The sequence below is a fragment of the Carex rostrata genome, chromosome 5, assembly GCF_964058835.1.
Source record: "Carex rostrata chromosome 5, lpCarRost1.2, whole genome shotgun sequence".
NCBI lineage: Eukaryota > Viridiplantae > Streptophyta > Magnoliopsida > Poales > Cyperaceae > Carex > Carex rostrata.
In genome coordinates, this window is record NC_135922.1 from 4,845,043 (window position 1) to 4,868,434 (window position 23,392).

Consider the following 23,392-nt stretch of genomic DNA (forward strand, 5'->3'; position numbering starts at 1 on the left):
ATATCAAATACACAAGAATTTATAGAAAAAAAACTTGTTATAAAAGTTCTAACTCAGTCTGCTACTCTATAGCTGATTTTTGTCCCCTCTGAAACTTTGTAATTTGTAAAATATATCAGCAGAACAATTATCTAACTTCAAACATTAATTATTAGTTTCATAATTTGACAGAAAAAAACATGTCAGGTAGCATTTGTCCTTTTCCAGCAACAAGGTATCTGTATGCATGTCTTGTGAAGGGTAGATCTGCACCTATTGATGCCAAGTTCCCAACTACAAGAATAGTAGTTAAGATAGAAATGGTCGACCGTAATTATGTTACATCAAGCTATTTTGAATTCAGATCCGGTGCAATACAAGTAGAATGAGATCTGAGTCGTCAGTTTTAAATTGCACGAATCTCAAAATGGAGTCTCTATATCTACATAGGCACCGAATTCCAATCGTTCAGTTGGGAGTTCATTGGAGCTTATCAATTGTATTATACTACTTTTACCTTATCAATTATGCTTATCAATTATATATGCTGAGAGTGAGCAATTAATAATGATATTGACAGTGTTGTTTGGTTTTCATTCAGCGTACAAGTTATATATTTTTTTTTTTCATTTTCTACGGAAATATGATTCAGATTATTTGTATTTGTACGGAAATATAAGTGCTTTTACTATATTGTAATTATGTATTAAAAATTATGTCTATCAGAAATTGAATTAAAACTTGAATTTGATGCACTAGTACAAAAAACCCCTTCACCGACCCTTAATCACTGATTGTTTTAAGCAAAGCATCAGTGTTGCTTATACTACACTGACTCTTTTATTAAATAACAGTCAGTGTTGCAGTTCAACACTGACGCTCAAAAAACAGTCAGTGTTGAACACTAACACTAACGGTTTTTTAAAAAACAGTCAGTGTTGAACACCAACACGGACGGTTTTTCAAGCGTCAATGTTAAGTACCAACACTGACGCTTGAAAAACCGTCGGTGTTGGTGTTCAACACTGACGGTTTTTCAAAACCGTCGGTGTTGGTGTTCAACACTGACGGTTTTTCAAAACCGTCGGTGTTGGTGTTCAACACTGACGGTTTTTCAAAACCGTCAGTATTGGTCTTCAACTCTGACTGTTTTTGCAAAACCGTCGGTGTTGATAGTAACACTGACTCTTTCTGTACAACCGTCGGTGATTTTCAATCAGCGCCACTATGATTTTTATTTCCCGGGTTTGAAACTCAAAATTTCGATCTGCTGCAAAGCATTTCCCTTCAAATTTTGATTTCCATTCTAAAAACTGCGAAGCATATCTCCTTCTAAACCCTCCTCTCACCTCCCTAAACCGCTAAGTCCCAAATTTTCTCTGCCGCTAGCTCTCCTCCGCACCGCTCACGCACCCTGCCGCTAGCTATCTCCTCCGTGCCGCTAGGGTTCCGTACTGCTGGCTCTCTCCTCCGAGCCGCTAGGGTTCCCTGCCGCGCCACTAGCTTCCTCCGCCGCGCATGGAGCAACTGGAGAGCATCTGACGCCGAACCGTTGGGACAGATCAGCGCATTCTGGAGATTTGGCTGCTGAATTGATTTGCAAGATTTTGGTAACCATTTTGAATGATTCTTGTTTCTCTAGTTTCATCAGCATATATGGAATCGATGTATGTATTCAATTTAGTCAATTAATAGGTAATTTTGTTGTTTCACCGAAACAATCTCATGACTCATCCCCATTTTATTTTTTTGTGTTCTTCTTTTGGTGTTTGACAGGATTGAAACTGGTAAATTCTGCAGAAATACTTATAATGTGACTGGTATATGCAATAGGAGCTCATGCCCTCTTGCAAATAGGAGCTCATACCTGACTTGTAAATTTATGATACAAATTTATGATTTTGACTTTATAATTTTACTATTTTTCAGGGGTTTAGAATATGGCCAATGTTGCTAGTGCACAAAATTAAGCAAAGGCTAAGCAAAGTTGCTAGTCAGGTATGGAAAATTTTCCTTTCTCCTATATTACTTGATATTTTCATTATAATTTATTATCAAATTTTTGTGTAATTATCATTCATACTATCTACTTTTTTTATTTTCCCCTGCTAGATAGAGGGTAAAACTGTAAAATTAACACGAGACATGTAGTATACATAACTTTGAATGATACTATAAGTGATCCTATAGGAGGTATTATATCAGTAAATTTTAAATTTTTTTCATTTTGCAGTGTTTATATATTTGACATTTTACTTATTTATGATAGCATACCAGAATCATGTGGCATACTAGCTAGTTGTTTCTACCGTTTTAACACATTCGGCTTTCATCGATTGAAGGTACTGTTTGGTTCTTTAAAATTAGTTTTAATAGATTAGGTAAATTTAAAATTAGTTTTAATAGAAAAGTTAATAGATTGGGTAAATTTGTGTGTTTCTGAACTTTAGAAGGGTAAATATGATATTATGAATTTTAGAGGGGGAAATACGTAATTTCAAAGTTGTTATGAATCTTGGAGGTGCATATGTAGATTTTTTTTAGGGGTATGCCTGGATATTTTTTTTTTGGTTTGCTTACTTTCGTTAGTATTATATAGGTGGTACTGAAGGAAATGATTCTTATGCAGGTACTTGAGCTGTTCCCTTCATCTAGGGGCTTAGAGCTCATCTGGTCATTAGTGGTAAAAATTGGCCAATCTCTTTACCGTGAGGCTCCTGGAACTGACCCATTTAGAAGTATCCAACTTTTTTACAACTTTTTTATATTACAACTAATTTTAAGAAGTATCCAACTTTTTTACTTTTCTATTACAACTAATTTTATAGTTTCATATGATCTTATAATGACTTTTGGTCAATTTAGATTATGAAGTTTGTTATTCATACCTTCTCTAATTGTAGGGACACAATTTAATTGATCACTAGAGGAGATAGAGGCAAGCAAAGTCCGACCACCGCTTTGATACCGATCGACTCTTGTCAAGCGATAATTGGAGCAATTTTGGGTAATTAGACTTCTCGTGTCCTTGCTCAGTCCAGTCAACTATAAGAATTGTATATTTTTCTTGGACAACTTCTAACCTATTTACAAGAAATACAATGTTGTTAATTTTATGGGTTATGTAAATTTTGCTATAGTGTGGTTTTTTGTGAATGAATATGTTATGTTGTTAAATTGTCTTGCCTTTTATTTATGCTGTCTACATTATTTGCATGATATTCTATTTAATGTCAATGAATGTCGAATAGTTATATGGCTAACAAAATATGGAGGTTAGCCTCGATACAAGCGGAACCATACCAAAATTTTTATCCCAACACCGACTGTTTTTAGGACCTACACTGACGCTTTTTTAAGCGTCACTGTTGAACATCAACACTGACGCTTAAAAAAGCGTCAGTGTTGAACACCAACACCGACGCTTAAAAAAGCGTCAGTGTTGAACACCAACACCGACGCTTAAAAAAGCGTCAGTGTTGAACACCAACACCGACGCTTTTTTAAGCGTCGGTAAAAGGTAACCTTCACTGGCGCCGGCTTTACTGACGTCGCTATAACAGTCGGTGTAGGGGTATTTTAACAGTCGGTGAAGGGGCTTTTTGTACTAGTGACGGATATTGTGTGACTAAAATATATGCTTGCAGACTTAAAATAAATTAAATTGGCTTGTTTTATTAAGTTGAATAAAATATACATTCTAGAGTTGAAAAACTGATCACCACAAAAAATTTAATATTTACAAGTTGGAAAACGTGACAAGGCTATTTTTTTAAATAAAAAGAAAGATAAGCACTTGTACGGAAAAAAATAAGATACAAAGAAAAATACGACTAACGAATTATTTCTCATTAAATTTGTTAGGCCTCAAACTTAATAAAAATTGACTAATTCAATGATTAATGGGTACATTTAGACCATCCACCTTTCCAAACTAACAGGAGTACAAAACAAAACAACTAAACATAACCGTTTAATTTTCCCATGGATCCTCTTCTCTTCTCCATTGGAATCATAGGTTACATCTCTCTCTGTCTCTCTCTTTTGTAGGTCACTATTATACAAGTAAATAACCTCTTTTCTCTATCTATATAATGCAGGAAATGTTATCTCAGTTCTTATGTTTGCCTCACCTATGTAAGCTAAACTCAAACTGTATTCTGTCTGATAATATATCATATTGTATATGATTTTCTTTTTGTTTAAAGAAGAAAGCAAAATAATATATATAGCATCATTAGAGCTTCTGTAGTAAGTAATATGATATATATCAAAATTATGTGGCAGTAAAACCTTTTGGAGGATTACTACGAGCAAATCAACCGAAGATTTCGAGCCGACGCCATATGCCGTGACCCTTTTGAGTTCATTGCTTTGGGTCTACTATGGTGTTACAAAACCCGATGCTTATCTCGTTGCAACGGTTAATGGTGTAGGTGTTGTGCTAGAGGCTATTTATGTGGTTCTGTTTCTTGTATTCGCCAAACCTTCTCAAAGAGTAAGCTAATTATTTCTAGTTATATAGTACCTTTTTTGCTATTTCAATATATGCCTTTTGCTGATGTTTCTTTTACTATATATGCTTTATTGGAGCGCAATATATATAGATATTTACAAATAACAATCTTGTCGAAACTATGTAATGTCCTATATAGTTTGAACTTTCTTATAGAAAACAGAGATATATTGAAGTCTCTACCTATAATTTCCCCCTATTTTTATAGTACATCCACATAAATATCACTAATTAATTAATACTTCACATATATATTTTAAATCTGTTCTCTCTTTTTGTTGGTGTTTCACTTTGTTGTGTATCAAAACGCTTCCCTTTTCCTTTTTTTTTTTTTGATATAAAATTTTAAAATTCAGGTAAGGACGGCTCTTTTGGTGTTGATATTAGATGTGGGAGTGTTTGGAGCAGTTTTCTTGGTCACAAGGTTTGCTATTGAAGATGAAAGCTTGAAGATAGTTGCAATTGGAACAATAGGTGCATTCCTTAATGTAATCATGTATGGCTCCCCTCTTGCTGTTGTGGTACGTTTCTCTGCCTATTTTTTTTTTTTAATTTGATAATTTAGTCTTTTATATTATATCTAAGCTATTAATTAATTATTTAATGTTTGTTTACATCCAATATATATATATTTATTGATTTGATCATATATTTTCCTTAATTAATGGGTACCCACTATCTTTGTTGAATTGGCTATAGCATCTTTAATTTGATAGACAAAGTTTTTATATAGTCTTTCATATCCTAGCTAGCTATTAATTATTTGGTGTTGTTAATTTGTATATCCACTATATATCCACTTCAAAATCAACATTGAAAACCGAAATTAATTAATGCAAATTAAGATAAACACAATATATGATATTAATTCAATGTCTAGCTGTGCGTGAGTGCACATACATTTGTATGGCTGTGCTTCTTCAACGTATTGCAACTACCCAACTGTCAATTTATTCCCCACGTGATTTGGCTTCTAAATAATCGCCTTAATTTATTAATTAAAAAATAAGTACATAATTAGCAAAAGAGTTTCCTTGATTGTAAATATAGTGGGCTTGATTAATTAATTATATATGGTTTATTAAGAGGCACTGAATTCTAAAAGAATTTTCTCATTCAAAGATTATTACAAGAAGTAATCATGCATTTACGCAAGAGAGAACAAGATATCTGGCAATCCAACTTGGAAAACTAGCTACCCATGGATTACTTGGTCAAAGTAAATAATGTTGCCAAGTTATCATGAAATTAATGCCAAGACGAGTGTTCCAATAACTCATCATACTTCAATTTTATATCTTTATTTTCAAAGTTCAAGCTGTCGATCGGAACAACTTAAAATGATATTCATATTAAAACATTATTGGAGATGAAATTTGATAATTTTTTTGAGATTTTTTACTATTTTTTAATATAAATACAAAATCATTGTTTCTGGACCGTTAAAAAAACAGTGATTTTCTACCAATCTGAAAAAATAGTAAAAAATTTCTAAAAATTATAAAATTTCAACCCCAACCTATTTTAGTATGGGTATTATGTTGAGCAGTATGGATCAACAGTTTGAATTTTTAAAATAAAAATATAAAATATGAGATATGATGAGATATAAAAAGTATGAGATATTAGAACTCTCATTTATCCCAATATGAAATTAATTACTTTTATAGTCTTAAAATTAACTGAGACTCTAGGCATCTATATATTGGTAGATAATGCATGTCCATATTCTACAATTAGGGAGAAAATAATAATAAAAAACTTTAAGATAGTTACAATTAGTACAACAGGTACGCATGCCTTAATTTAATCATGTATAATTATATCCATGTATGTTTCTTTGCAAGCGGCAGTATGTTTATTTTATTTTATTTGAATTTGATGAAGTCTTTCTTATAACTATATCCAAGTTAATAATTATTTAGTATTTTTTAATTAGGTTATAGCATACTTTGCTGACTTAATGGGTATCCACTATGTACATATTTTGTTTAATTTGACATACAAAATATTTGATTTTATAACCTATATATGCACAGTTGAAAAACCAAATTCAACTTTTTTATGTAATTAATTAAACTATACATACTTTATTCAACAGTGATATGAAAGAACATGACTAAATTAAACTATATATCCAATAAAGAAAACAAGCCCAGAACAGAACATAAATTAAATTAATTATGCTCTTTGAAATAAGAAGAAGAAAAAAAATGAAATGAGACTGTTTTTGAGTTTCATCATGGTATGCAACCAAGTTTTTTTTAAAAGAAAAAAAAAAACAATGCTACGGTGTTCAAAATCAAATTTAAAACCGAAATTAATTAATACAAGAAAAACACAATATATTAATATATGATATTAATTCAATGACTAGCTGTGTGTGTGTGCACACACATTTGTAAGGCTGTGCTTCTTCGTTGTGCAACTACCTAACTGTTTCTTTATTCCCCACGTGATTTGAATGTACGCCCCTTTAAATATTGAAGGGGTGCAATAATAAACGGACGATCCGGATTAATTTCAGCTGATCAAAATCAATCTGGTGCTTATAAATTATAGGTGGTATGTTTTGAGATTCGTATCATATTAAAAGAACGCTTCGAATCTATTTATTGCACCTCACCATGTGATTTGGCTCCATATAATTGAATTATTTAAACAAACGCCTTAATTGATTAAAAAATAGCAGAGAATTAGCAAAACAGTTTCAAGTTTGTCCGTTCTAGTGTTATGAAAACCAGATCGGACCGGTCAGTCGAACTGAAAAAAACCGGATCCAAAATATAATTCGTTTAGACTTTAAAATATTATTTCGCCTGCTGAACCGGTTTTTATAAATAACTTTTTTTTTATACAAAAAATTGTCAACTCGTTTTTGTAGAAAAAACGGTTTTTAAACTAATTGGTTAAGTTTTCTGTGGAGTGCACTTTTTGTGCATTAAATAAGATTGTGATAGCATGATAGGGATTGGCTAACCAGGTGACCACAAATCAATAAACAGATAAATATACAGTTCAAGTTATGTTGTCTTATGATTTTTTTTTTAAATTTGTATTACGAAATTTACACATAAGACCTAAAATATATAAATATTTTAAAAATATAATTATACATAATATCAATAATTGTGTTCAAATTTTCTAAATAAAACAAATTTATAATTATTGAAGAATATTCTCTTGATAGTTATGAAATAAAACAAATAAAATTAGTTGTTATATTTTTCTGCCATAAAAAATATTAAGACAAAAATATACAATTCTTTAATAAAATAAGTATTTTCATTTTATTTTGATGTTAAATTTCAAAATATAACTATAAGTTTTGTCTTATATTGCATTATTAAATATGTGTGCAAATTTTTATGATATGATGTTATATAAATTTCACAAATGATTTATAAAAAAAATATGATTAATGTATAACAATACTCAAATTCAAAGGTTTAAATAACATTTATCGCGTCATAGATGAACAATAGAAAAAATGACGTTATTGCCATATTGCAATTGACCTTATTTTAATAAATTAGCAATTGAACGGTTTGATCCGGCGATCCAATCAGTAAATTGTTAACCTTACACTTTATTGAGTTAATGTCTGGTTCAGTTCTAATAACATTATTTCATTCAAAAAAATTTATTTTTCCCTGATTGTAAATGTAACTTTCAGGAAGTATTGATCGATGGACTTAATTAACTATGGTTAATTAAGAGGCACTAAATGCTAAAAGAATATTCTCAATTCATGATTATATATCATAGAAAATAATCATTTACGCAAGAGGGAACAACTAGAGGTGCTACTTTTACCCGATTACCCGGATCCGATCCGGAACCGAACCGGATCCGACCCGGAACCGACCCAAATCCGATTAATTTGGATAGGGTATGGTTTAAAAAATATAACTGATTAAATTATGAGTATCGGTACAAAATTAATAATTTAATATCTGACCCGGATCCGAACCGGAACCGATACTGTAATGGGTAGGATATGGGTATCATTTAATTATCCGACCCATAACCGAACCCGACCCGATACCCGTATAAATACTCGATAAAATATATATTAATAACTCTGCATCAAGTTTTTGTGTTAGATAATATATTTCAGCTGAGCTATAGTTTGATAAAACTTAACCAAATTTATGCTACTATTTTATACTACCCTTTAATTACAGCCTTAACTAGCCCTTTAATTAAGCCCTTTATTTTCTGTGCTATATTATACACATGTGACACATGACACATGAATGTCAAATTTATTCTTTCATAACCAGCTTATTTTGTACCTTTTTTTCTTCTATTACATTCAATTCATAGATTTTTTTTTAATTATAGAAAAGGAAATCGTCATCTCTAATATTTTACTTTCTAAAAATTATATCTCTTCTTCAATATTTTTATTTTCAAAAGTTATTTCTCTCCATCCTCCTGAATTCAAAAGCTATTAACAAAAAACTGAATTCAATATTTTTTGTTACACCATGAGTACTCCAAACAACCAACAATCAAATTCTGAAAATACTATCCAAATTTCACAAAATATTATTGAAGACTCTAATGAGAAAAAAAGAAAAAAAATATGTAGTATGGAAGGAGTTTATTATTTTTATTTTGCTATATAGCATGATATATTTTATTATTTATGAAATGATCAATAGTATTATTTTTATTTTGCAGTAGTTCTTAATTTATATTGTAATGATTTATTATATGAGATGTTTAAGAAATTATAATTATATTTAAATGTAAATAATTTCTCGAATGATTTGGAGTTGTGACCTATACCCGCTCTGGATCTGGAACCGCCCCGTATCCGAACCGGACCCAATAATCCACAAACAAGTTACGGGTATCTATCTACCCGGAATCGAAAAACTGGACCCGAAATATCTACGGGTAGATAGGTATCCGGATCCGGACCCGACCCGATTTGAAACAAATAAGTATAGGGATCGAAATTTGGACCTTAACACTTTTAGGATACAAGTCCAAATATAATAGTACCCGGACCCGACCCGACCCAATAGCACCTCTAGGAACAACACACATCTGGCAAACCAACTTGGAAAGCTACCCATGGATTACTTGGTCAAAGTAGTTAATGTTGCCAAGTTTTCATAAAATTTATGTTCCCAAATATGAAATATACCAAATTAATAAGAAATTACTTCTTATATTCCAATTATGGAAAAAATAATAAACTAAAATTAAAAACAAAATTGGTTGCTTTGAACATAGTCACAAAAATATATGATCATTTGATTGTTATTTTTAAAAGTGTTGAACAATTTATTTTAAGAAAAATACTATTATTGCAAATACTGAACTGGATCTTTTTAATATTTTCTATTTCTTTTAAACATCATTGCACTTCCATACCATCGGTAAACATGTTTTAAGAATTTTGTGTGTGTGTGTATAAGTGATCAACAAAACAAAAAAAATATTAAAAAAATAGCCAAGTATTTACAAGAACAATATTTTTATGTGGAGTGCGTATAATTAATTTCATATTAAAAACGCACAATCATCTAATCATTTTTCATTATTATATATTAAAAGCAACTAAATTACTGTTAAAAGACAACTAGTTAATTAAGTATTTAATTATATGTGCATTATATATGTTAAAATAATCTAGGTATTAAATTGAAATTTGACAATATATACACGTTGACAATGACTAGCGCCTATGCTGAAAATGAATCTTGTTATGTAAATATGATTGCTTGTACGCAAGCTGATCCAAATTTCAACGGTATAAGCTAAGGATAAACATATTTAAGATAGAGGTTACAGAATAGAAAATTAAAATTCAATGGCCGTTTATTACTTATTAGAACTTATAAGCAACAGATGGATAGTATTTCTTTAGTCGTTGCGTATGCATCTATCTTTCTTTATTATATATACTTAATTGGTTACAAGGAAATATATATCTTTGTTGCGTCCGTACTATCCTTAATTCCCTATCAAGGCTTCTATTTAAAATTTGTGCATATTTTTAAATATAGAAAATTCTATCTTCTATTTAACTTATATAGGAAATTCTACCTTTTATTTACTTATATAGAAAATTTTAGCTTCTATTTAACTTATATAGAAAATTCTAGCTTCTATGCAGCCGTGCTTTTCATTAACCAACTATAATAGAGCATAATTGACAGATTTGATTGTCGCTTATTCCTTCATATATATAACAGAGTTGGGAAGTAAATAAGTTGTTTTACTTTTCACTCTTATCCCTATTTATAAAGTTCAAATAGTTAATATATATGAACTTCACAGCATGATCGATCTTCATATTGATATGTGCTTGGAAACCATATTTTCCATTTGTTTGGAAAAAGTTTACTATTTCTTAAAAATGTCGAAAATCATTGTTTTGATGATTTTTATTTTTTATTTAATGAAAAAAATTCACAAAAACAATCATTTTCAAATATTCTAAGAAATTAATTATCAAAAAAATTTCAAAAAATGTAAAATTTGGTCTCAAACAATACGTTAATATGAATATAAAAGGTTCGAATCAACAATTTGAATTTTGAAAATAAAGATATGAACGGAAAGTAAAATAGCATCTTTAATTTCCAAAACATGATAACCCAACTCTATATGTATTTGAAATTTTTTATTGTTGAGTTTAATTCCCTTTTCATAGATGACAAATAAACTTCTAAAATTGATTCAAATTTGAGGCAAATCCTGTCAAAATGATAAATAACACATTTATAATTGTATGAATAGTATTTTTAAGATATCACATTGATGTGCAACAAAAAAATTTAATTTATGTTAGAATTATTCTTTAAATATAACTTAGCATATTCCTCTGTACATCATTATCTTTCGACAAATTAAAAAGAAATTCATAATTCATTCCCTTAAATGAATTAGATATTATTGAATAACAATTTAGTGACTAGCAATCAGGTAATTAATCAACTGTTTATTCTGGTTTTAATTATCTTCAAAACCAACAATTTAATTGTAACAAAATGCTTTATGATAAAAAGAAATACTTAATTTATTGGATTACATATCTAGTAATGAACCATCATCAGTTAATTACCTCACTTTTATAATGTATTAGAGTAATTATATAGTGCTAAACCAATACTAATTATGATGATTTATGTACCATTTGATTAAATTTGCAGAGAACAGTGATAAGGACAAACAGTGTGGAGTTCATGCCCTTCCTTCTCTCTTTATTTCTCTTCTTGAATGGTGGCATTTGGACTGCATATGCTATTCTTGCCAGAGATGTTTTCCTTGGTGTAAGTACTAACATCTTTTGGCATTAAATCCTGCTGATATGATTAAACTATAAACAAGATAAATTACATTAATTTACATCCAACAATTATTATAATTGTGGCCAACCATGTTAGAATTGAACAGTATATTTTGGTTCCAGAATTCATTAATTAGTAATGTCCATAGCAAGTTTAAAACTATATGCTATATATATAGAGTTATATATAGTTGATGTATAGTATTTCTGATCAGGTTGCACCAGCTTTATATCAGTCCTATCTAAATGACCTAACAAAATTTTAAGTTTACTTTTCCATAGTAAGGGGCTATATTTGATACACTTAATTCAAAATTGTATATTTTCATTCCTAATTAAACTAACAATAAATTTTATGACTGTAGATTCCAAACGGAATAGGCTTCTTCTTAGGATTCTTTCAACTGGTGATTTACATGATGTACATGAATAGTACAGCATCTAGAAATTTGGACGAGATAATTCAAGAAAATCAACAGTATTTAATTCAGGCCAATTATGAAAGTGAAGAAATAGAAGCATCTAACAAAGTTTGATAAGAGGAAAAGATTCAGTTGCAATGTATATATACATGCAATCATGTATTTATTTAATTGTAGAGTCGTTTCATTAATTATTTTGTTCATGATTGAGCTTAATTTTTCTTTTAATTCACATATGATGTAAACATTGATCAGTATCAATATGAGATGGAATAAAATATGCACTTGTTCTTTTTTTCTTATTCTAATGGATTTATAGAAAGAATGAATTTTATTTTATAAGAGTGTAAGAAGGGGCGGACACATGATTTTTGTTAGGTGGGGGGGGGGGGGGGGGGGAGAGATATTGTAACTTACGCTTTTCAATACTCTGACTTGGAATATAATTCCCTAAACTATAATTCTAATTACCAATCATAATTCAAGAAATATATTTCCATTTTAACTCTAAATTTAATCCGAATTACAAATCAAACATCGGGAGGGGGGGGGGGGGATTTTAGGGGACAACAAAAACACAATTGGTTTTAAATAATATCACAAACTCTATTACAGACGTACAAGCTTTTAGAAGTTCTAAAAACCACCTAAGTACTTATTTTGTAATAAAGGAATTTAATACATTAAAAGTCAGTACATTTAGAAACCATTAAAAATTCTATAAAATGATGAAATATTCGCATAAAACCAAGCTAAAAAAAATTGAATTCCAGCAGCAGTAATGACAACATTGGATGGGTTTAATTGGGTTATTTCGAATGATGCCATAATTAATTCAAACCCCTGGATTTGGGCTTGGGCTATATTAACTTATTATTAGTACCTCCATTTACTTTTTGTTTGGGCTATAACCTATTATTATTTCCTCCATTTACAATTGATCACATTTGGGCTTGGGCTATATTAACCCCCGACCCAGTCAGATATACTATGAGGTAACAAAAATATTTGAGTTTAGATCCGGACGTCCGATCAGAATCCGTTCAAGGTGGAATGCACAGGGTCCTTTCAATATTTGTTCGAAAGAAGATCGAACGGTCCGGATCTAAACTCAAAATTTATGTTACCTTAGGTGATATGAACTCCACCCACCACCAAACAAGTATGATTTCGTGTATTGTAATGTGAGTCCCACAAATTTACAGCTCAAATTACTTCTAATGGGACCTAACTAGATTTCCCTTCAAGATTCTTCTCGGGTTAAAAAAATAATTTGAATACACTAATTAATATTTTTTTTTACGGTACAGAATGAGATCCGAATTCCCTCGAATTCACATCCTCTGAGATATCTCATATTTTGCGTGACTTTTTGGAAAATCTCAACCGGTCAAAGACGTTCTACAGGAATCTCAAAACTCAAACAATACTGGGCCCCCGCGCTATCCCCGAATAGACACCGGACACGTAGGTCACGCAAAATATGAGATATCTCAGGGGATGAGCACTCAATTCCCTCTCCCCTGCCTCCTGAATTCAGATCCCCTAAAGTAACTCAAAATTTTGAATTTGGATCCATACCGTCCAATATGTTTTTGCCCGAATTTTAAAGGTGTCTTTTGCATGTCACCTCTAGCCCGATTAATTCAAATTTTGATCAGACGGTCCGGATGCAAACTCAATATCATCGTAGGTTGTATAGGTATCGGATTTACTTTTGATTTCAATGAGCTCTAACATGGTTTGATTTGCATTAAAATTTATGTCCACGTTTGTCAACTGTTAGTTATATGAAGAGTTAGTGTTGAATAGATGAACACCAACTGTTTACTATATTGAACAGATAGTGATATTCTAAATATAATATAAGGTGCTCCTTAGTTTTGTTCTCCTAGTTGTCTTTCTATGTATATGAATTACAATTGTTTCTCTCTTTTAAAATGACCATTAAATAGAGACCTCCATTAATAATCAAGACAACACATTACCTATCAGACGAATAAAATTTACGCAAGTACAAATTAGATTATATATGCATGTACTACAAATAATGTGAAAAAAATTCAAAAAAATACATTCAATTTTTTTATATTTTCTATGGCCAAATCATATCTATAATTGTCAATTTTATATAATTTCATCATTATTTGTCCCTTTTGGATTTGCTCCCCATTTAGATTTGCAGTCCAAGAGGATATAACTGATTTTACAATCATAGTTGCATAATTTGATGTTGATGTGACATATCCATATGTCAATATCAATGAATTTTTTTTTTTTTTGACATTAATATGAATGTACGAATTGTTCCTAGATCACGGATTAGATGACACGTAACACGTTCCATTATTACATTGAAGGGTCAACGATGGTCATTGGTCAACACTACTGCAAAAAACACATTTACTATGCCGGATGTCCTTTGGCACAGGTGGTATTTGTAATCAGGGGAAGCACTGTAATTATTTGGAACTTTTTATCAACTGTTGGGTCTAACTAACCGATGGCGTTGATAGCCCCCCTCCTTTGTCATCGGTTCATTTTGTCCAACAGTTGATAAAGGCATACACAACACCATCGGTTGAGATAACCAACAGATGGTGTTGATGGGTCCACATTTGCCAACTGTTGGTTATATGAGCAGTTAGTGTTGAATAGATCAACACCAACTGTTTACTATATTGAACAGATGGTGATGTTCTAAATATAATATAAGGTGCTCCTTAGTTTTGTTCTCCTAGCTGCCTTTCTATGTATGTGAATTACAATTGCTTCTCTGTTCTAAAATGACCATTAAATGGAGACCTCCTTTAATAATCAAGACAATACATCACTTATCAAACAACTAAAATTTACATAAGTACAAATTAGATTATGCATGTACTATAAATAATATGAAAAAACTTCAAAAAAATACATTCAATTTTTGTATATTTTCTATGGCCAAATCATACCTATAATTGTCAATTTTATATAATTTCATCATTATTTGCCCCTTCAACGTGTGTCAATATTTGTGAACCGTTAATTTTGACATGAGCAATTGACTGTCGGTCTGCGATAAAATGATTCAAAATTTGTTTTAAAATGATCATAGAAAAACATTGAACATAACCAACATAAAATTTCTAAGGTTTGATTTGTCTGAGTTTTTATCCAACGTGAAATGTTTATAACCCTTCGATGTTTCAATATTCCATCAACTGGATGGATAGTTAAATGAATATAAAATTTGATCAAACTTTGTTTCAATAAAATGAATGTGGTGCTCTTTGATTTGAACGGTTCAGATTGACCAACGGATAACATATTTATGTGAGTCTTCATTAACTCACACAACTAGAGTTCATGTTGCATGTTAATGCATATAGACATAGTGACAAATGAATAGTTCAGGTTCGGTTCGGCGAGGTCAAAAATTCGTAATTCGGGTATAATTCAGATATAATTTGGGAATGATTCAGTACAAGTATATAACCAGGAAGTAAAAAAAAAGCACCCAAATTTAAATTGCTATACAAAATTTATGTAATTGCTAGCCACAAAAGATCTTGATATCCTCTCAAATATTTCTGACAAGGCCACGTGAGGAGAGAAGCTTGATGTCCATGCGTTTTTTCCCACACGGTTCTGCCAGGCCATGTGAGGAGAAGTTTTTTGAGTAAAAAATAGCTTCGGTTGAGATGAATTTTTACGGAAAAAAACGCGAATAATTCGTAAAATTCGCGTTTTATTCAGTCAAAGGTTCGATCAACGTTTAATACAGTGTTCGGTTTGGTAATCTCAGAAAAACGAATTATTCGCGAATTAAACGCGAATAAAACGCGTACCTTGTCACTATGCAATAGATATGAGTTCTAAACTCTAGTTTTGTGATTTAATGAAGGCGCATAGAAATATATGGTCCATCGGTCGAAACTGTTTTCACTTACGACTTTAAATTTAAGGACGATGATAACAGTCCCCGCACCCTCCACCCCGCAAAAAACCCCGCAGAAAAGGACAAAAATAACATGGGGGAACCGTCCAATCATTAATGAGCGTTTAAAAAACTGCGGGTATTTAACTTGAAGCATTAAAGTATTTACCTTGAATTTGTCAGGTATTAAACCCTATGCAATAATCTCTATTTATGAAAGAATAAATCAATCCATTAATTGTCCCCGCACAAAATTTCCTTTTTTTTTTAATCATCCCCGCACAGTTGGGGACCATTAAACATGGGGGGACCACTCAATCATTAATGAACGTTTAAAAAACTGTTAGTATTTAACTTTAAGCATCGAAGTATTTAACTTGAATTTGTCAGGTATTAAACCCTATGCAATGATCTCTATTTATGAAAGAATAAATCAATCCATTAATTGTCCCCGCACAAAATTTTCTTTTTTTTTGAATCGTCCCCGCACAACTGGAGACCATTAAATAAACAATCCCCTCACCCAATGATAAATACTCTGAAACATAATGATAAATATTTTATGTTACATGTGTAAATACTTGACATTATATGGATAAATACTTTATGTTACATGGATAAATATTTCTCAGGCATACTTTCAACTTTCAGTAAAACATCAATCGTAAATACTCTCATGCATAATGATAAATACTTTATGTTACATGGATAAATATTTTGTATTGCATAGATAAATACTTCTTAGACATAATTGCAACTTACAGTAAAACATCAATGATAAATACTTTCAGACATAATGATAAATACTCTATGTTACATGGATAAATACTCTATGTTACAAGAGTAAATACTTCTCAGAAATAATGATAAATACTTTTTTGAACATCAATTAACAGATAAACATTTATTAACAGTGATTGTTATTAGATAACAGTATAATTAATGCGCAGATTGTTTTTAAAGCAATAATTAACGCGGGAATTGTTATTAGAGGAATGCATAATTAATGCGGGGATGGGAGTGGGGGGTTCTTATAATTAGTGGGGGGATAAAAGGAAACTTTTAGGAAAATTAGTGGGGGGATATATGGCATTTAAGGAAGAGAGAGAGTGCGGGGAAAATGGGGGGATGGGAGTGGGGGGTTTGTTATAATTATTCTAAATTTAATTGGAGGAAGAGTAAGTGTTTTATCCGACAACATATGTCCGTATTACATCTATATATACTAGTATGATCATGATGCACAGTGCAATTTAATTCCAGATTTGAAACTAAAATATTCTATTTTTTCTTACCAGTTTTAATTGTTTTGAACAGTATAGCTTCTTTCCATTTGAAAAACAACTTAATTGTTGTTTGGAAACCAAGGTTCTAACCTGTAACTTGTTAGTGCATATAAACAAAAAATATTCAAAGATGAATTCAATTTGTTGATTGTCAGCCAACATCTAATTCAATTTGTCAAGTAGTTTCATGGGATGGGAAGTATATATACTCAGTTATTGCTAAAGCTGTATCAATTCTAGATGCCTGATTCTTACTATGTTAGTAAGAATTATATTTCAGATCCTCAACATATAACCAATTTCTAAAGTGCACAAAAAAAAACAAAAACTGTTAAAATTAACTAATAAACACTGGTCCTTAAAATTTAAGTTTGTTTGATACAGATTATTAAACACTCCGTAGGTACTGAACCTGAACTCAAAACATTTAATGAAGTAAATAGGAGTTATCTGTTTAGTTTTTTTTTTTTTTTGTATATAGAATGATTTATTATTTTTGAAGGTTTTGCAGTCTCTCATTGCTTATTGATTCCTCCAGTGCTTTTGATTGGGATTTGGGATCTTTAGTGGCATAGGACTTGGAGGTTTTGTGTATTGGGTGGAGTTTGGTTAATGACCTTTGGTCAGTGTTTGAGGTATTCCTCGCTCGAGGGTCCAATTCACGTGAAATCGATTCTCACAGATTTGTAGCAGCAAGCTCTGCGGTTTTCGTATGGCATGCGCCGCTCGGTTCGAGATACAGCGTAATTTATGATCGAATTTATAAACTGGTCGATCTTTTTTTAAACTTAATTTACACTACATTTGATTTATGTACCTCGTTGAAATGTAGTTAACATATTTGCAATTTCAAGTTTATTTTTACTTTAAGCGTGTTATCATTATCCTCAAATATGCGGGTTAATGACTTTCATAGAAATATAATATTGTCTCGTATAATAAAAGTTAAAAGAACAAATTCCATTAATAAGTTGGTTGGGATTGTGAAATTGTAGGATTTTTTTTTTCATTGGTTGAGAGTAATATATATTGATTTTTTGTTGTAATTCTATGAGACCAATTGAATGTGAAAATCTGTACAAGCCTTCGTCTAAAGAATACATTTAGAATATGTTGGAGTATCAAGACAATAAATTCCAATTTGTAGGACTTGATTATAATTTTGTTCCCATGAAATAAAGAAAACATAAAAAACACTTGAATGATAAAAAATAAGTTACATTTATTCAACTCATGGTTTTTCCTAGATGTAATGTTCTTGGATATCGCTAACAAAAGGTATAGCTTATTAATTTTCCAGTTAAACAATTAAAAATAACTGGTTCATTAATTGAACGTGACAAAATCAAATACTTTCAAAATTTGCTCCATATTTGCTTAAGATCGAATTTAGATAAACAAATTTGGATAATTTATGTATCCAAATTCGGATATTTTTTAAATAAGAATAAAAAATTTGAATTTGGATACCTTTGCGGATCCGTGAAAGGATTTTTTGTGGATGAGAGAGGAAGAAAGAAGGAGAAGGGAAAACAGATGGGGGGGGCAGTTTCTTTCTCAGGAAGGAAGGGAGAAAAGAAAGAAATAAAAGAGGTGGAAAGAAAAATAGAATAGAAAATGATTTAAGTGTAGGATGGGGCCATCGATCTGTCATAGAATTAGAAAGAGAGGTGGAAAGGGTAAAGCTGGGGTTGTGTGGCCATCTGTGTGTTGGGTATTTTTATTCTGTATAACAATTTCATTTCTTTATAAATGAAAAGTTTCAATTCCAATTGAACTTTATGCCATACATTTTTCAACTTATTATATGAATTATTCGACAATACTAATTAGCGCCGAGAAGTTCTTAAAAATTCATTCAAGACCTTCATGTTTTGAAGTGTATCAATATTCATTTGTAAGAACTAAAACAGCCATGTGTTTTTCATGTTTTTCACAGAAATTGCATAATTGCCGGTGCATAGAATTTCATATATTATCTATACCAGAATAACAAAGGCCAAGACTTGGTATCTCAAACTAATTTCAACAACTCACCACATATCTTTAATTACCAAAAATAGACACTTAGTAGTTAGTACCTCTCCGCAGCTAATTTGAACTAATTTCATTAATTTTAAATGTTTTAGAGGGGGAATACGTAATTTCTCATTGCTTATACCAATCAAGGGGGAAAAATGACACGGATGCTATCCAGACAACAACTGCTGCTATCTCTTTTACTTTCTCTTTTTTTATGATTTGCTTTAAGTAAATAGATTCCTTATCCGTCTTTATGCTTTGCTCAAAGGTGTGGCCAAATTGGACTTTAATTAGTGGAAAATGAAACTACATTCCACCAAAATCGTGAATGTGCTTTGCTTTGCTTGCACTGATTATTATCTCCTTTCCCTATAGCTCCCTTCTACTGTTTTCAAGTGCTTTCTCAGTTTCTCTTGATCTATTGCCCTTGTAATAATTTCGTCTTTCAAACATGAATAAATTAACAGTAGCAATTATGCAATGGCAACCGTGCTGATCTCGGACCTCATGATACAATGCATGTATAGGAATCGTCCTTAATTTCTGAGCGAATGAATGTGAACAATGTATCATATAAATTCTATTTTTTTATTTTAACAAGACAAATCATTATCCTTTAATAATTCTAAATTTGGGAGCATATGAAAGAATATTAAAAAACTAGGAAGAAAAGCCAAGAATTTTTTTTAAAAACCATAAGTAAAAAAAATATTTTTATGAAACCAACATGATTACCATTTTTTTTTTAACAAAAATCATAAGAACTGAAATGCCATTTCGGTCCGACCTTTTTTTTTTCGAGACCGAAATGCCATTTCTGTCCCTAATGATTTCACAGCTTTTCAAAAAAAATTGATGTAGTCGTTGGTGTAATACCTTGGACCGAGATGCCATTTCAGTCGAATGTTTTTTTACATAAAACCGAATTGGCATTTCAGTTCTGCTCGGACTAAAATGGAGACATTTGCAGATTTTTAATTTGTGGTCGTTGGTCTGGAAAGCTGTGAAAGCATTAGGGACTGAAATGCTATTTCGGTCTCCAAAAAAAAATGTCGGACCGAAATGGCATTTAAGTTCTTATAATTTTTGTAAAAAAAAAAGAAAAAAGTAATTATGTTGGTTTCATAAAAAAAAAATTAATTATGGTTTATAAGAAAAATTACGAAACCAATTAAAGGCCTCCCCAAGTTATTGCCTTTCCCAGTAATTAGCGCAGCATGTTACCGGCCAGAAGTTATAAATTAAACAAATATTACACACTCTAAAATATTCGCCATGATACAACATGTGGTAAGGTCAATATATATAGCCCGTTATTGATATTCATACTGCACTATTCCCCCAAAAAAAACTATCCTTTGTGATAGAGCTGTAAGAGATATTCAAGCTAAACGTACGTGATAGTAATGGCTATGCCATCCTCCCAGAGTAGAAGATCTGAAAGTGAAATGGTACCCGAATTACGTCTAGTTATGCCTGTTGATCTTTTCAGAGCAGTAATGAAAGGCGACAGAGAAGTGTTAACACGACGTCTTGGACTACAGGCGGAAGAACAAACAGAAATCCAGGTAATACTTCAGAAACTATTGCTTGCTTATATGGTGTTGTAATCTACCAACCTAAAAAGGATGCACTCTGGGAAACGCATGTTGGCCCTTTGAAATAATACTAAAAAATATTAAATTTTGTTTTTATTTTAATTTATTTACATTATTATTCTTATTAATTGTCATTGTTGTTGTTGTTGTTTTCATTATTATGATTAATTACTATTGTCATTAACGTTGTTATTCTTCTTATTGTTATTATAATTTTTATCAGAATTTTTCCAGTGTTTATCCAAATATTTAAGTACATATTTTCTTAACATTCGTTTGTTTACTCAAGTTAATTTGAACTTAAGATATGTAATATTTTTTCTTTATGGTAACTTTTAATCGGGTAGCTTGTGATATAATTTTTTTCTTATAAAATGGATAGGCAATTTAAAACTATCCTTAGAAATTTATTTTCATTTTAAGCAACTACAATTATTCTAGATTTAAAATTAACTTGAGCACACTTAAGTTACTCTTTTTTTGAAAAAAAAGTGGAAAAGAAACCCATCAAATTCATTAAAATCAAAATATTGTTCATATTAGATACCGAACAACTGATACCCAATCAATTTTACAACTACTTGTGAACTTTTAAAATGTAACTATAGGCTATAGAATTAAAAGTTCCATCAGAAATTTAGAGAGAACAATTTTAACCAAACGAACAACCTATTCCAAGCTTCACACCCAAGCATTTGCATTGTTTCCGCTTTCATCTCTATTTTATCGGTTAGTACCAGTGCTGACGGCTCCTTCACATCATACAAGATAAGAATTATGCTACAGGCAAATTTTAGTAAATAGTTAGCAAGGGCCATAATAGATGGCAGTGGGTCTAGAAGATCATGTACATTACGATGCTTGTAAAACACTTCTTCTTATAATATACTTGCCAGTTAATCATCCAAAAAAAAAAAAAAAAATCATCCCCTTTAATTTTACACAAAAAATAAATGTCAATGTAAAGATTAGGAACTTATATGTAGATCTTAATGGAAACAATACTTGGGTCTTAATGGTTTAACTGAAGGGAACAATATTAGTTAAAATCTGTACGCACCCGTTTTAATATTTGTGCAGATATAACGCACACGTATCTTAATGAGGAGGACTGGGAACCCATCCGACCGATACAATATTAATTGTAATTTATAAACCACTACAATCATCAACACCACCAAGCCTGCTGCTATTGCTAATTAATATTATTATCATTTATATTAATGGTATCGTTATTGTTATTATTATTTTTTTGTTAGGGAGAATTTCATGTATACGTACCCGGCCCTCAAAAACTTCAAATTACGTATTCCTCCCTCTATTAAAAACTCACAGATTTTCTCATTTTATTGTCTTTTACATTAAAACTCATTCTAAATTTATGAAATATCCATTTTACCCTTTATTAAGAGCATAAAATGCTCATCAGACTCAAATTTAAATATGAATGATTCATCTACCATCCGATCTGCTTTAAGATCTGTGAATGCTAGATGATCATGAATCTCGAAGCGAGCACACACAGATATTTAAGCACAAATGTTATAGCGAACACATACAAATATTGAAGTGACGCACATAGATCTTAATACGATGCGTACATATCAGACAATAGAGGAACCCTTCGCATTCAAATTTGAGTCCGACTGGCATTTTAATGTTTTAAGAAAGGGTAAAAATGGTATTTTATAAATTTAGAATGAGTTTTAATGTAAAAGAAATAAATTGAGTAAATTTGTGAGTTTTGAAGTTCGAGGGGAAATACGTAATTTTCGAAGTTTTTGAGAGATATATGTGAAAATTCCCCATTATTGTTATTATTATTATTTGGGTGAGGAATTAACACATATTCTGGTTATAATTAAGCATATTATTTTTTATCTTGTTCAGCATTGGAATGGGTGAATACTTGTTCCATTGTTTTGTTAGCGAAATTTTACAAATTATTCTACCTTAAAAATATTTCAAACAAAATATTCTTATGGGCCCACATTTCTCTCTCTTTCTCTCCCTCTCTACCCCTACCTGATGTTTACTCTCCTCATATTTTGGCTTGTTTCTTTCACCTTCTCTGTCCATCTCTTCTCCTCTAACCTCACAATCTGATAACCGATTCGCCCCTTTAAGCACATGTTCACTCTCTTACCTCTTAACTCCTCTAAGGACTGGTAATTTTATTTTATGTATTGTATCAGTTTATAATTGGTTTATGCTATTTGGTTTTTGTTTGCACGTAATCTAGTTTTTCCCTTGTAAGGGCACGAAGCACAAACTGTGACAAAAAGGTACAAAGTTGGTGAAGTAGCAATTTTCTAGTACAAGTAATTACAAATATAGG

General features: G+C 31.0%; 2 protein-coding genes and 1 long non-coding RNA gene across 5 annotated transcripts in view; all 3 read left to right on the forward strand.

The window, feature by feature from the left end:
* Positions 1 to 1,240: 1,240 nt before the first annotated feature.
* Positions 1,241 to 3,156, forward strand: LOC144554710 (uncharacterized). Of its 2 annotated transcripts, XR_013511715.1 has the most exons (5): positions 1,241 to 1,589; positions 1,909 to 1,977; positions 2,249 to 2,321; positions 2,609 to 2,717; positions 2,883 to 3,156. It is a non-coding gene; the product is annotated as an uncharacterized LOC144554710 (long non-coding RNA). The 2 variants fall into 2 exon arrangements; XR_013511716.1 differs by lacking the exon at positions 2,609 to 2,717.
* A 728-nt stretch (positions 3,157 to 3,884) lies between these two features.
* LOC144554355 (bidirectional sugar transporter SWEET16-like) lies at positions 3,885 to 12,566 on the forward strand. Its single transcript, XM_078302682.1, has 6 exons — positions 3,885 to 3,997; positions 4,080 to 4,116; positions 4,267 to 4,477; positions 4,852 to 5,016; positions 11,671 to 11,790; positions 12,173 to 12,566. The coding sequence occupies exons 1-6, from the start codon at positions 3,964 to 3,966 to the stop codon at positions 12,341 to 12,343; spliced, it is 738 nt and encodes a 245-aa protein (XP_078158808.1). The 5' UTR covers positions 3,885 to 3,963; the 3' UTR covers positions 12,344 to 12,566.
* Positions 12,567 to 20,747: 8,181 nt separating this feature from the next.
* The window catches only part of LOC144554353 (protein ACCELERATED CELL DEATH 6-like), a 59,770-nt gene continuing 57,125 nt past the window's right edge, over positions 20,748 to 23,392 (forward strand). Inside the window, exon 1 of one of the 2 annotated variants that reach the window (XM_078302679.1) lies at positions 20,748 to 21,024. In XM_078302679.1, the coding sequence (XP_078158805.1) occupies positions 20,863 to 21,024 (162 nt within the window). In that variant the 5' untranslated portion in view covers positions 20,748 to 20,862. The remainder of the gene's footprint in view (positions 21,025 to 23,392) is intronic. The other variant, XM_078302677.1, reaches the window with a different exon arrangement.